Source organism: Eupeodes corollae, chromosome 3 (genome assembly GCF_945859685.1).
Source record: "Eupeodes corollae chromosome 3, idEupCoro1.1, whole genome shotgun sequence".
In the NCBI taxonomy this organism is placed as follows: Eukaryota; Metazoa; Arthropoda; class Insecta; order Diptera; family Syrphidae; genus Eupeodes; species Eupeodes corollae.
This window is the reverse complement of record NC_079149.1, coordinates 99469558-99484574: the sequence shown is the minus strand read 5'-3', so window position 1 is coordinate 99484574 and position 15017 is coordinate 99469558. Positions and strand designations below refer to the sequence as shown.

Below are 15017 nucleotides of genomic sequence, written 5' to 3'. Positions count from 1 at the left end.
CAACAGTCATGTGAGTATTTAAATTGTTAAAGTTTAGGGTTGCCAACTCTTCAGTACACAAATGCCAGAGACTTCAACTGTCAGACATAGATTTTGAGACAGTCTGAAACATCACAAATGAAGTATGGTACTTTAAGAAAATATTATCGATTTCTTTTAATTTCTTAAGAAAAAGAAAATTAATTAACTTATGAACTTAAATTCATACAATGGCAATCATAATTTTGTGACAATAAGAAACCACATATAGAAATAAAATATAAACTAAACGTCATCAGCATTACCCACATCACAGTAGCATCATCACTTCTTCATCCCTTGTTATAGCGCTTGTGTATTTGTTCTCCCATACTTCTGCTGGTAAGGTACAAATGGTACAGCAGCACAGGGTTGGTTGAAAAACACCCCCTTCCAATGGAAAACAACAAAACCAAAAAAAAAAAAAACAGGACCAGGACAGACGACAACGATTACAACTGAATTTTTGCCAAAGAAGGATAACGGATACCGCAAAAGTGGTCGCGTGCTAGCTTGGCTGGTGTGTTTTTGTGTTCACCAATCAATTTAAATCGTATAAATAATATAATTAAATAATTAAAAATATTTTAAAGAATTTTAAATGTTTTATTAAAGTGTTTGTTTAATAAATAAACATTAATTTATAAGAACTTATCGGGCATTTGTATGTAAAAAGAAGACGCAAGCAAACATCCTTATATTCCCAATTCCACCCTGTTTTGAGAAGTAATTTAGGTAAGTTCATAGTGGATATTTGTTTACTGTGTGTAGTTTAGTTTGTTGATTGTTTATTTAAAGTGAAATAAGCATTAGTAACTGGTTTGTTATTAATTTTTTTGAATTCAGTGTTATGATTATGTTACAGTGAAAGCTCTAGTGAAAATTTGACATATGTTTTTGAAGCTTTTTCTATGCGCATGTCAGAGTGTTGTAACTTGCCCTGCATAGATGACGCTAGATTCGCCTTTAAAAGCTTTATGGAGTATTTTAGTTTGAAAATTAATTTGTTTTTCCTAAAGAACAATGCTGAGTTCAAAACAAAACGGTCAGTGCTTTTCGAACTTGTTGAAATATTTGATATTATTGATTCATCTATCCTTAACTGAGTAAGGAAGACCGCTTTGGAAGCCATGTTGAGGATTATGAAGATGTTCTATATTAGAGTCAACGTCATAAGTGATACTCCTATGTTTACTTAAAAAAAAAATGCTTGAAAAAACGAATTTTCCAATTCCCTTCTTTACTTTCTAACAAAGCAAAATCCCTTAAACGTTTAATGTATAAGCACTTTCATATTCAAATGTTCTGTTCTATGTCCCTGATGTCAATTTTGAACCGTAGATTTGATGTTTAGACGTTACTCATTACTAGTATTGTTCAATTGTAAATTTTCAATTGTCAAAAATTAAAGCTGTCAGAAAATAATCGGTCGGGCTTTTGACAGGCTTCTAACCGACTTAACGATATCATCTGTCATAAAACGCATGCTAAAATTTGAAAAAGGGCAATGCAACTTTAAACCTCGGGCGTTAAGAAAAGAGTTTACTAAATTTGTTTGTATTTATTTTTTTTATAAATTAAACAACAGTAATAAAGAAACTGATTCTGAAATTAAACAAACAAAATTGTAACGACAATACAGTTGTCAGCTGTCAAAGTGCGATAAGCATCATACTAGACGGCTCTTTTGACGTCTTAGAGTTCTACATTCAATTTTGAACAGTACACATGCGCAGTACTGAACATTTGTTTCAGTCACTCTTCGTAGTACTCTGGCATTGGTAAAAATAGTTTTATGTATTGTATTAGTATTGTTCGCCTTGACATTTTTTTCTTTTTGACATTTACTCATTACTCATATTGGCTGCGTTCAATCTCGTGTTGGATAGGGTGTCTTGGATAGGTGGATTTTTAGATACCTTGTTGAACGAGTTAGATAGCTGTATTGAGATAGCTGTCAAAAAATAAAAACGACTTTCAGCTTTTCACAAAAGGCAGGAGCACATTTAACATTGAAATCAAAATTGTTGTAAAATAAAACATTTAATGGATAATTTGATGGATGATTCGTCGGTGGATGATGAATTGATGGGTGCGTTAAAATTTAATAAATAAGAGATAACCTTAATCTGTAATATACAACAGGATTAGGTTCTTCAACTTCAGAATGCTGGACACTAGACTGGAGCAAAGATTTAGCAAAATTGATATCTACAAAATGAGAACAAAATAAGTTAATTTTGAAGTTTTAAAAAATAGATCATAATTTCCTTCTAAAATTTGGAGGCAAATAGCTTCTTCATCGTCTATTATGTACGGAACATCCTCAAATACAACTTCAACTAACAATTTTTAGCTTGTCGTTTACCAACAAATACAAAAAGTTGAAATTAATTTTTTAAGTTTTCGAAATTCAAACATGTGTTGAATCAGCTGTTCTGTCAGATATCTGCATACCCCAGCAATTCTTGGATACCTTTGGATTCCTTTTTTGACATCTCAGCTGTTTTTGATCAGCTGTTATTTTACACGTAAAACACTAACAAAAAGGTATTCGGATACCCTATCTGTCTGAAATTGAACGCAGGCATTGTTAACGCATGACAACATTCAAACTCAATTGTCAATGCAGGAAGCTGTCAGAAATTGAAATTATTCAAAGTGGTAGTTGTTGCAATCAGCCTTTTGACGTCTGAGTATTTTAAATCACATGCACTTCATGATTTGTCCTGGACTGCGTAAAGTCTTCAACTAAAATGACAGCACTGCCAATGATCATTATTATTTTTTAGGGGCATTGAATTTTGATAACTTGTTATATGTCAATGTTTCGCTTATGTCAGAATGACAAGTGGTAGGCATACAAGGCACAAACAGAGTCTGTCATATTTTCTTAGCTTAACTTAGCTAAAAAAACCTAGATTCATTTGATGTAACTTACGTACATAAATAATTAACTAAAACTAAAATTTGCTTACAGACAGAAATCAAACATGGAACCCAATATGTCATTTGGATTTGGAATACACGGCCATGGCCACCCTCCACTTCCGCCAACACAGAACATGTTAAGCGGCCATCCGGGGCCTACATCAAGTCCACCACAAAGTGTACCAGGTCGTCGAACTCCATTAGGTGCTGTCGGCATCGGAGGCTTTTACGCTCAAAGCAGTCTCACCTTGCCACAGCCAACACAAACCGATGAAAATAAGATCATTGGAAGCGGGAGGGATAAATCACCAGGGCCTTCATCAAGTTCCGGTGGCAAGCAAAAGAACCGTCAAGGAAAAGTCGTAAGGCTGAACATAAATGCCAGGTAAAGTGTCGTTTATATTATTTTGAAAATTATATTTTTTAATGTTTTTCAATAAACAGAGAACGAAGAAGAATGCACGATTTGAATGATGCCCTTGATGAACTTCGGAGTGTTATTCCTTATGCCCATTCGCCTTCAGTGCGAAAGTTATCTAAAATTGCAACTCTTCTACTTGCTAAGAACTACATTCTTATGCAGCAGAATGCTTTAGATGAGCTAAGGAGGTATAAGACTTTGTTATATTCTGAAGATATTTATTATAAATACTTTTTCTTGCAGATTACTAGCCTATATTCAGAGCACAACCGGTGCAGCTCCATTAGATTTGGGTTCGTTCCCAGCTGCAGCTAAGCTGCAACAACTTTTAGCTGGACCACATCCAGATCCTTCTAGTCCTAATTAAAAGCTTGCATAGATAGTGTTGTAGTTGTCAATGGCAAAATTTCATCAAAGCAATAAAAGCTTAGATATTAACTATTTATTAATTAATATACTTAAAACTTCAATTTTATTGTATAAGAAAAATAAATCTAGTGCCAAAGATAAAAATACGGATAAATTACTTTTTAAACTTATGCGACAGTCAAATTAACAGTTCATTATTATAATTAAGTAATTTTGCATAAATGTGAACATCTAGTCAGAATGTTACGTGATATTTATAAGAATTATTATTTTGTTTTAATTTTTTGTTTGTGTAATTTTTAATTTTTGACAATTTGTAAGTTAAATGGAATTAATAATATTTTTGATTTTTTAAATTATAATTTCAATGAAATAAAGTCAATTTATTATAAACATACATTATTTACACATTTATTTATTCAAGCAGATGATATTGTTCTTTTAAGAAAAATTGACATTTCGATTGTGCGGTTCAATACAAGAAATTTAACGTCAAAAATGACAGCAAACACTATATAGCGAATTCATAGCTTAAAACCTCTGATAAATGTTTTTTAATTTATTGATTATTAATAGGATTTAGATATGCATTAAGTAGATACATTTTACATTAATTAACAGCTTTACATCAACATTTAAAGTTGTACACAATTGTAAATGATAGTGACTTAACTACCTAGACTCAAACGTAGATTAAACTGACAGCTCTAATTTTAGAGACATTTAGCGTTAGAAAAGTATATTTTTAAATTCTGTTATATTTATATTAAAGACACAAAAGCTGAGGAATGTGAATTTTAAAAGAGACAGAACTATCAGCTGACAGCTCTAATTTAAGAAATCATTGCCGTTGGAAAAAAATATTTATTTATATTCAATTAAAATTAAAGAATCGAACAGAACCAAAAGTTGATAGAAGCAAATTTAAAAACAAACAGAACTTTCAAAATATTTTATCTTAATATTTACCTAATGTTTCTTTTTGCAAAATGTTTAAAGAATTACTTTTAATTAATAAAGTAATAAAAAGGGTTATTAGAGGCTTTTCAGTTATTGTATGGACTTTTGATGAAAACTGGTCTAAATTTTATAAATATTTTGTTTATTTTCGGTTGGAATCGAATGTCAAGACATTTATAAAAATCACACAGTTCAACAAGTACAGAATAATTTGCACTTCTAAGATGAGTTTCGATGATCCTAATTCAAATCTAAAACTGGGAACTCTATAAGGTCTTTGTTTTATGTCGCTATAAAAAATACTTTATTAAATTATAAGTGTAGCTTAAAAGTTCGAGCACGAATGAATATGACAATTTTCTTATTACCAAGGTTATAAGATGATTTTACCAATTATAGGTAGGTAAGTAGGTGGGAGTGGCTGTCCAGATGTCATTGACGCACGTAGACCTCAAGGGTCCATTGTGACTAATGAGGTTACTCATGGGAGAGTAATGCACTTAAACAAACCATTTTGTAATTCTAATAAAGTTAGAGAGACGATTTGTGTCAATCGTTGCCATTTCACTGGTGTTATAGAAGAAGGGATTACCGAGAAAGTTATTGCTTCTAATGGAGAGTGCTGGACATGTACAGAGAAGGTGTTGTACTGTTTTCTCTTCCTCCTCGTCCATGCAGCTTCTACAGAAGTCATTTGTGTAGACCCCTAGCCTCAGAGCATGTCTTCCTATGAGGCAGTGTCCCATTATTACTCCAATTGTAGAGCTTATACTTTGTCTGCTCAGTGATATCAAGCCTTTGGACCGTTTTAAGTCAATACTTGGTCATATTTGCTTGGTTGCTAGGCAAGTGGTATTTTGTGACCATCTAACATTTGTTGTTTCTAGAGCATATTGCTTGAGAAGATATTTGCATGTAGCAAGTGGTGTTCCTATGATATGTTTTTTTCTAACATGAGGCAGAAGTGTTCCGTTTTTGGCGAACTCATCGGCTTTGGAATTTCCCGGAATGTCTCTGTGACCCGGCATCCAAATGAGGTGAATGTTAAACTTTTCCGTCATCTCATTCAGAGATGATTGACAATCGTTGACTGTTTGAGAGTCAGAGACGCGGCTTGGCTGTCTGAGAAGATTCGTATATCCTTACAAGATATAACGTTTTCTTTGAGCCAGGATAGTGCTGCTTTAATCGCCATTATTTCGGCCTGGAATACACTACATTGATTGGGAAGTCTAAAGGATAGACTGAGATTCAGTTGTTCTGAAAAGATACCACTTCCAACTCCAGGATCGGTCTTTGAACCGTCAGTATAGAAGTGTACCGCATCGTCTTCCAGGGGTCCCTCTTCTTCCCAGGAGGATCTTGAAGGGATGGACACATGGAAGCTTTTCCCAAATACCATTGTTGGGGTGGTATAGTCTAAGCGATCTGGGATAGATCTGAAATTGTCTAGAATAGTTGTATGTCCAGTATTGTTACTGGTCCATTGAGAGGTGGCTCTAAGCCTTACACATGAGTTGGCAGCCACCTTTTTAGAGAAGATGTCAAGTGGTGTTAGGTTTAAAAGCACTTCCAGTGCTTCGGTTGGTGTTGTGCGAAGTGCTCCTGTGATGCACATACCTGCTGACCGCTGGACTTTGATGAGCTTATTTAGATTTACCATCTTGTCCAGTGCGGTCCACCATACTACGGCTCCATAAATTAGTATCGGCCTGATTACCGAAGTGTATAGCCAGTGGGTTATTTTTGGGGAGAAGCCCCATTTTGATCCTTTGGCCTTTTTACAATTAAAAAGCGCTACAGTAGCCTTTTTGACTCTTTCATCAATATTTGCCTACCAATTTAGTTTTTTGTCTAAAATGAGGCCCAAATATTTAGCTTGGTCGGAAAAACTTAATGGTATTCCTTTAATCTTAGGTGGGCTAATCTGAGGAATTTTATATCTTCTCGAAAAGAGTATTAATTCTGTTTTGTGTGGGTTGACGTCCAATCCACATTGCTTAGCCCATTTAGTTAGCCTGTTTAGGGCATTTTGTAGGAGTTCCGAGAGAACTTGGGGGTGCTTTCCAGATACGGATATCGCAACGTCGTCAGCGTAGGCAATCACCTTGAAACCCTCTGTTTCCAATGCTATAAGTAAGTCGTTTACTACCATGTTCCATAAAAGAGGCGAAAGGACTCCACCTTGGGGAGTGCCTCGATTCACCGATCTGGTGGTAGTAAAACTTCTCATGTTAGAAATTATTGTCCTGCTTTTGAGCACGAGACTTATAAGATCTATGAGTGACTTCTCTAATTTCAGCTTATCCATTGCTGTTGTGATCGCCTGGTAACTGACGTTGTTGAAATCTCCTTAAATATCTAAGAACGCTACCAGGTTATATTCTTTGTATTCGAGGGAATGTTCAATAGTACGTACCAGTGAGTGAAGTGCTGATTCTACTGATTTTCCCTTAGAGTAATCATGTTGAGCTGTGGAAATGAGACATGGTTTTAAATTATGTCTGATATAAATTTCAATCAATCTTTCCAAGGTTTTAAGAAGGAAGGATGATAGGCTGATTGGTCGTAGATCTTTAGGGTTAACGTGTGAGGGTTTCCCTGCTTTGGGAATGACGACTACTTTTGCCATTCTCCAGGCTTTGGGAATATATCTCCACCTTACACAGCTTGTCAGAATGATTTCCAATGGTGGAATAATCATGTCTGAGCATTTTTGTAGTTCGGCCGGAATGATTCCATCTGGTCCTGGAGATTTATATGGATCAAAGCTGTCTATGGCCCATTGCAGTTTTCCCGCGTTATTAGATCAACTAAATCGCTTGTAGAAGCTTGAGACTCTGATGTTAAGTCGTTGAGTATGTTAGAACTACCTGGAAAGTGGGTGTCTAATAACAGATTAAGAGATTCTTCATCTGTGATAGTCCACGTGCCTGCTTCTGTCTTTAAAGAACTGGGTATTGTTGGACTTTTTGAGAGAATTTTCCTGAGTGTTGAGGGTTCTGAAGTATTTTCTATTTTACCACAAAAGTTTCTCCAAGAAGACCTCTTACTCTTCCTTAATTCTTTTTTATATTGCTTTAGAGCTTGTTTGTATAAGTCCCAGTCAGAAGGAGATCTAGTGTACTTAGATCTGTTGAAGAGTTTGTGACAGCTCTTCCTGAATGTTTCTAGTTCTTTACGCCACCAATGAGGTTTCTTTTTACCCTTTAAAATGGTTACAGGGAATGAAGATCTCATTGATTCATTTTAGTAGGCTTCGGTGAGATGATTTACAGAAAGGTCTAGTTCATCTTTACTGGATGAGATTTTAAGAATGTTGTGCTAGTACCTCCCTACATCGCTCCCAGTTTGTATTCCGGTGATTTCAAAAGCCCCAAGATGTATTTGCCACATCTTTGAGCTCAAACTGAATGTATTTGTGGTCAGAGAAGGAATTCTCTTTTGAGACATTCCAGTTTGAAATCATATTGTGGATCGAGTCAGAGGTAAGTGTAATATCAAGTACCTCTTTCCTATGCTTGGTTTTAAAAGTGGGTTCATTACCAATATTACTTATGAGTAGGTTAGTGCTTAGTAAATAATCAAATAAGGACTCACATCTCTCATTTATATCAGAGCTACCCCATACCGTGTGATTGGCGTTAGCGTCTGAACTAATTAGGAGACCAACTTTTTTTGATTGCGCGTCCGCAATTGCCTTCCTCAAGGTGTTTCTTGGAATTGGGCTGTCGTGGCCAAGGTAGGAGGATATGAGTTAGTAGGTGGCTTTATCCGTTGTTAAGACAGCGGTGGTGGTGTCCTTGTCGCCTTAATTGGGGAGTAAAAATATGTTTAATTCATTTTTTACTAACATGCATGACCTTGGTTCACCTTTCTCCGATGCATACAATATTTCATAGCCAGGAGTCGTGAGACCTCTGATGATGGAGCTTGGGACCCACGGCTCCAGTATTAAGATGATGTCTTCCTTGTTCCTATGCAGTCGGAGTATCAGGTTGTTCGTGGCCATGATGGCGTGATGGAGATTAATCTGTACTAATCGCAGCATTGCTACTTTTATTCAGATCAACCTCCACCACTGTTTTGTCGGCGTTTTCCTCGTCTGAGGAGGACATAAGCATGTCTTCCTCACTCCGGGTGATGCCTAAGATGGCGTCTTCAGTCTCCATGTCGGAGTTACGGTCGACTGTAGTTTTAGCCTCCACGTCGGATGGCTCATTTGGGGCTATGGATGTCGATGGTTCCACTTTTGGTGTTGCATCGACTTCCATTTTCGTTGCCAATGAAGCGCTTCCCTCCACTGAAGAGGCTTCAGTGGGGTGCGTGTTTAGCGTATCTTCATCTTTTTTGTATATGCGGATCATGATTTCATCAAAACCATAACTAATCACGCCTTTGGTCGCGGCCAGTGGAGCCAGTGATTCCCTATTGATCAGCACGAGAGCCGATCTATAGTGACCCACTGTCTCCTTCTCAACCTTTGGTACTTTCCAGTCGTGCATAGGCAGGTCCGGATTACTTGTTCTCATCAGTTTCATGATCATGTCTGGGCAGTTGTGTAGAGCCGGGACCATTATGCGTGCTCTTGGCCGGCAAGGAATATTCTCCCTTGCAACAACCTCGAGCTTGTCACCCGGCCAGACTTCTGGCAAGCCATTGACAGCAGCCCTGTATAGATCGAAAGATCTCTGATCACCACAGGCGATGAGTTTGATACGATTTTGGTACCATCCTGCATCGGCTGTGTCTGGAAGAGGCCCCGGATTTTCCTCGATGACAGATAAAAATCTGAAACCGAGGTGAGCCTTGACCTCTGCCCACTGATCATGAGAGATGTTACCATCTACATGACTCCTGTCAATGACCGCGGCAATGATCTTACCTTTGAGCGCGTCGCTAAAGGAGAGATCTTTGTTGACGGCTGTTGTGCTGTTAAAAAGCACCTTCTGCCTTTTGGTTCGGGCTTGTCACCCTCGAAAGACCTATCTCGCTTTGACGTTGAGTCGCCGCAGGTCGGTTTAGCTTTTTTGCTAAGAAAGCCACTAGCCCACTCGAGTTTACGCGTTTGCTCTGTGGTTCTTTCCGCCGCCGGTATGACACCCACTGCGGCTAGAATCCTTTCAGTATTGCGTTGGTCTCGATTGGACTGTGACTTCTTGTGACACAGATGTGGGTCCACCTCCAGATTTAGTCACTACCAATACCAATCCGGGTGTGCCCTCACTCTTCGAGTCAATTCCACATGTCACAGATTTTGTCTCTTCGGATGGGGTGTCCTTTCTTGGGGTCGCTTGCGACGTCCTAGCAGGAGCGGGGAAGAGGTGGGGTGTGGAATTGACGCCCTTGGGACAGCCGAGCGTCACAGCTGTTCCACTGACGGGTAATTCCTTCAAGTAAAGGTTGCGGCTAGTAGAGGGAGAAGGACTCGCGCCACTAGTAGCAACCACAGGGTTGACAACACGTTCACACACCTGATTTGGCTCGACAGCCTTTTCAGGAGATGTGACCGCATTGGCAGTCATGGCACGATTTTTTTGTTTTATTATTGTTTTGTTTGTTTTTTATGATTTGAATTTTTTATTTTGTTCCCACGAGTATTGCGGAAAGACGGTCAGCCCCGGCAGAGCCGCTTGCCGGGGTAAGGCAGAAATATGACGGACCTTGCCACAGCATCCAAAAGAGCTCGTTAATGGCTGGTTTATCCCCAGCCTTGAATTCTTCTGCACGGTTTTCGTACAAGTACGCTCACACCACCACTGACATTAGGAACCTCTAAACTATGATTAAATTGGGTTTCCGAACGTTGCACTATTGAGGAGTTACAACAATTCAGCGATCCAACTCTACCTTAACTAATCACCATCCTGCATAAAACGCACAGGACTGCTGTGGTGATCATTGCCCGCCTAGCACCCACTTGGAGGGTTTGAATGAGGATTTTGCCGGGCACCTAAATGCATACGTATTCAATAAAAAGTATTAAAATTTAAAAACAACAACAAATGTTGCCTTTTTATTACGATTTTTGTGGGCAATAAGGAAAAACCTTTTTTTAAATAATTAAAAAATGAAATACTGGGGAGATAAAACATCTACTAAAACATCAACAATAACCTGGCTAAAACCGCATTGGCGGCCCATTCAATAGACAAAGGTCATTCTCCGGATTTCGATTGTGTTAAAGTTCTTCAAACGGAAAAACATACTTCCAAGCGATATACACTCGAAACGCTCCATATCCTGAACAACAAAAACAATATGAATCGCAAGCAAGACACACAGAGTATATCATCTGTATATTGCTCACTTGTTTCCTCATAAGAGTTTTTTCTTTGTTTTTATTGTAGTTATAGACTGAACTTCTTAATTAGAAGTGTTTTTTTACATTGTTTTAAAATTTAATTGTTAAATTGTAAGTTTTTTCTTATTCTTGTTGTCCACAATATTGTACTATGTGTTTTATATTTCATGTTTAATAAAGTTCCCCTGAGGAAGGCAGCAACCCCTGCCGAAACGTCGGGAAAAGTTAATGTAACAACCTTGTTTCATTGCCACGATCAAAGTGACCAAAAAAGCCGAAGGAAAACCTAATTTTCCTATACACATAAGTATATATTCATTGGTCAATACATTATCTTTTAATTAAAACATCTAAAGAAATCCTTCAAAATTTAAAGCAACCTAATCGTATTGTTAGTTAGCAATTTGTTATTATTATTTCGCAATTTCTTTTTATTTTGCTAATTATTTAATTTTCTAATTGACTTTTATTAAAAAACCACAAACCAAACATGTCTAAAAAGTAACAGATCGTGAAAATAAACAATTCAAATACAGTTATTAAACTGACCTATTAACTGGGATTCCCCACTGTTGACGGGACAATTCAATCCTCTGCTCTAATAGGAATAATTGTACAGGGATCAAAGAATATGACTTAAGCAAATTGTTAAGCCATAGAAGATGTTAAAATCGTTGAAAATTAGGTAAAACATCTTTTTTTTAACCCTAATAAATTGCTAAAAAATGGCTTTTACATTTCCAACTCTTGTTGAAAAAAATCAACCGAAAATGTCAAAATTAGTTTGTTCAAAACCTCGAATTAATTGTTGATTGCTTTTCGAAGTTCCTTAGATGAAAAATCACTGTTTCGTATAAATTTGGAAAATTATAAAATATTTACATATTTGTATATTATATAAAATTGGAGTTCATACACCTGGATCGAAATTTTCATTCAGATACGATTCGATTCGATCTCTCAAACCAGGTTACTGAACAGAGTGTTAGTTCACCATAATTCATTCATTCATTCATTGCTTCATTCAGTTACATAGTTCATCTTCTTTATCTTTGTTGTGTGGCGCAGGTGATTGACGGCAACAGTTAGTTTGTAAATTCTTGTGCTTCGTGTTTGCGATCGTCTCAAATTGAAAATAAAATAATTAATTAATATGTTTACTTTTAGTGTGCGTTCAAATAAATTCAAGCAAAATGTTAAGAAAGTTATAAGTTTTGATTTTATTTAAAGTATTTTCTGTAAAATGTAAAATAGAATGCAATTCGTATTCTTTTCATTTTCATTCATCGTGTAGCTCATTCGGTCGGGTGGGTATTCGTATTCGGTTCGGTTCAGTTCGGTTGTGTTCGTTGGCGGGCGGTTTATTTAAAAATTTGAATTCTGTCTGTTTAGTGATGATTTTATTATTTCTTCCATTGTGTAGTAAAAAAGTGAAATAAAATATTATAAAAGTTAGTGATTGGAAGTTAATTTATTTAAATTTTTATTTCTTGTCTCGCGATCGGATTCAGTAGTGAATTTCTGATGTCAGTTGGTTGACGGTATTTGAAAATAATTTCTTTAAAGGAGTAAGTAATTTTATTTCTCATTAAATTTTTTTAACAAAAGTGTTTAATAAACATAACAGTTTTATGTTGATATATTCAACAAGTGTATGCAATGTGAATAATTTTCGTAGTTGTAAATATTGTGTTAAATTATAAATAAATATTATTTAAATTTTGAGAAAAGTGCATCCATATAATTCATGAGGTTATATAAAAAAATTATTGCGAAAAACAAAAAAGTACAGCCAAGAAAAATTAAGGCTTTTTAATATTAATACAAGCTAATGCGAAATTCTCGCTTAAAAACGCGTCCTACAAGGTCAAAAGTCGGAACCTAGAGGGCCATTTTTGAACTCCATTATCTCTCGATTTAGACCACTTACAGCGATGAAATTTCAGGATTGTGATCTAGGAATCATTTCCTTTCCATTGGTGTGCCTATCTTTGAATAAGACCAATTTAACAAAAAGTAATGGGCAAAAATCCATGTTTAAACCATAAATGCGAAGGGTCAAAAGTCGGCAATTTTTGATCTCCATTATATCTCGATATAGATCACCTAAAAGACTGAAATTTCAGGATTGTGATCTAGGAATCATTCCCTTTCCATTGGTGTGCCTATCTTTGAATAAGACCAACTCTACAACAAGTTATGGGGCAAAAATCCATGTCCAAACTTTAAATGAGAATATCTCGCTTAAAACGCATCTAAAAGGTATCAAAGTCGGCACCTAATGGACAATTTTTGAACTCCAATATTTCTTGATCTAGACCACCTAGATGACTGAAATTACAGGATTGAGATCTAGGAATCAATCCCTTTTTATTAGTGTGCCTATCTTTGAATAAGACCAACTCTACAACAAGTTATCGGCAAAAATCCATGTTCAAACTTTAAATGCGAATATCTCGCTTAGTACGCGTCTAAAAGGCATAAAAGTCGGCACCTAGAGGACAATTTTTGAACTCCAATATTTTCTTGATCTAGACCACCTAGATGGCTGAAATTTCAGGATTGTGATCTAGGAATCAATCCCTTTTCATTGGTGTGCCTATCTTTTGAATAAGACCAACTCTACAACAAGTTATGGGTAAAAATCCATGTTCAAACTTTAAATACGAATATCTCGCTTGATACGCGTCTAAAAGGCATAAAAGTCGGCACCTAGAGGACAATTTTTGAACTCCAATATTTCTTGATCTAGACCACATACTCCAATATTTCTTGATCTAGACCACCTAGATGGCTGAAAATTTCAGGATTGTGATCTAGGAATCAATCCCTTTCCATTGGTCTGCCTATCTTTGAATAAGACCAACTCTACAACAAGTTATGAGTAAAAATCCATGTTCAAACTTTAAATACGAATATCTCGCTTGATACGCGTCTAAAAGGCATAAAAGTCGGCACCTAGAGGACAATTTTTGAACTCCAATATTTCTTGATCTAGACCACATACTCCAATATTTCTTGATCTAGACCACCTAGATGGCTGAAATTTCAGGATTGTGATCTAGGAATCAATCCCTTTCCATTGGTCTGCCTATCTTTGAATAAGACCAACTCTACAACAAGTTATGGGCAAAAATCCATGTTTAAACTTTAAATGCGAATATCTCGCTTAATACGCGTCTAAAATGCATAAAAGTCGGCACCTAGAGGACAATTTTTGAACTCCAATATTTCTTGATCTAGACCACCTACTTCAATATTTCTTGATCTAGACCACCTAGATGGCTGAAATTTCAGGATTGTGATCTAGGAATCAGTCCCTTTCCATTGGTGTGCCTATCTTTGAATATGACCAACTCTACAACAAGTAATGGGCAAAAATCCATGTTTAAACTTTAAATGCGAATATCTCGCTTAATACGCATCTAAAATGCATAAAAGTCGGCCACCTAGAGGACAATTTATGAACTCCAATATTTCTTGATCTAGACCACCTAGGTGGCTGAAATTTTAGGATTGTGATCTAGGAATCAATCTCTTTCCATTGCTGTGCCTATCTTTGAATAAGACCAACTCTACAACAAGTTATGGGCAAAATCCATGTTTAAACTTTAAATGCGAATATCTCGCATAATACGCGTCTAAAATGCATAAAAGTCGGCACCTAGAGGACAATTTTTGAACTCCAATATTTCTTGATCTAGACCACATACTCCCAATATTTCTTGATCTAGACCACCTAGAGGCTAAAATTTCAGGATTGTGATCTAGAAATCAATCCCTTTCCATTGGTCTGCCTATCCTTGAATAAGACCAACTCTACAACAAGTTATGGGCAAAAATCCATGTCCAAACTTTAAATGCGAATATCTCGCTTAATACGCGTCTAAAAGGCATAAAAATCGGCACCTAGAGGACAATTTTTGAACTCCAATATTTCTTGATCTAGACCACATACTCCAATATTTCTTGATCTAGACCACCTAGATGGCTGAAATTTCAGGATTGTGATCT

The 15017-nt window shown here is 36.4% G+C and overlaps 1 protein-coding gene across 2 annotated transcripts; it reads left to right on the top strand.

Moving 5' to 3' along the window:
• The first annotated feature begins 447 nt into the window (after positions 1-447).
• Positions 448-3982, top strand: LOC129951991 (class E basic helix-loop-helix protein 22-like). Of its 2 annotated transcripts, none has more exons than XM_056064397.1 (4): positions 448-753; positions 3003-3334; positions 3394-3558; positions 3614-3982. In XM_056064397.1, the coding sequence occupies exons 2-4, from the start codon at positions 3012-3014 to the stop codon at positions 3735-3737; spliced, it is 612 nt and encodes a 203-aa protein (XP_055920372.1). In that variant the 5' UTR covers positions 448-753; positions 3003-3011; the 3' UTR covers positions 3738-3982. The 2 variants fall into 2 exon arrangements, with proteins under 2 accessions (XP_055920372.1, XP_055920371.1); XM_056064396.1 differs by having other exon boundaries at positions 451-753; positions 2999-3334.
• The last annotated feature ends 11035 nt before the right edge of the window (positions 3983-15017 follow it).

Coding starts and splice junctions, on each gene's coding strand:
- LOC129951991 (XM_056064397.1), top strand. CDS start 3,012: ATGGAACCCAATATGTCATTTGGATTTGGAATACACGGCCATGGCCAC. Junction 3,335..3,393: donor AGGCTGAACATAAATGCCAG/GTAAAGTGTCGT, acceptor TTCAATAAACAG/AGAACGAAGAAGAATGCACG. Junction 3,559..3,613: donor GCTTTAGATGAGCTAAGGAG/GTATAAGACTTT, acceptor TTTTTCTTGCAG/ATTACTAGCCTATATTCAGA.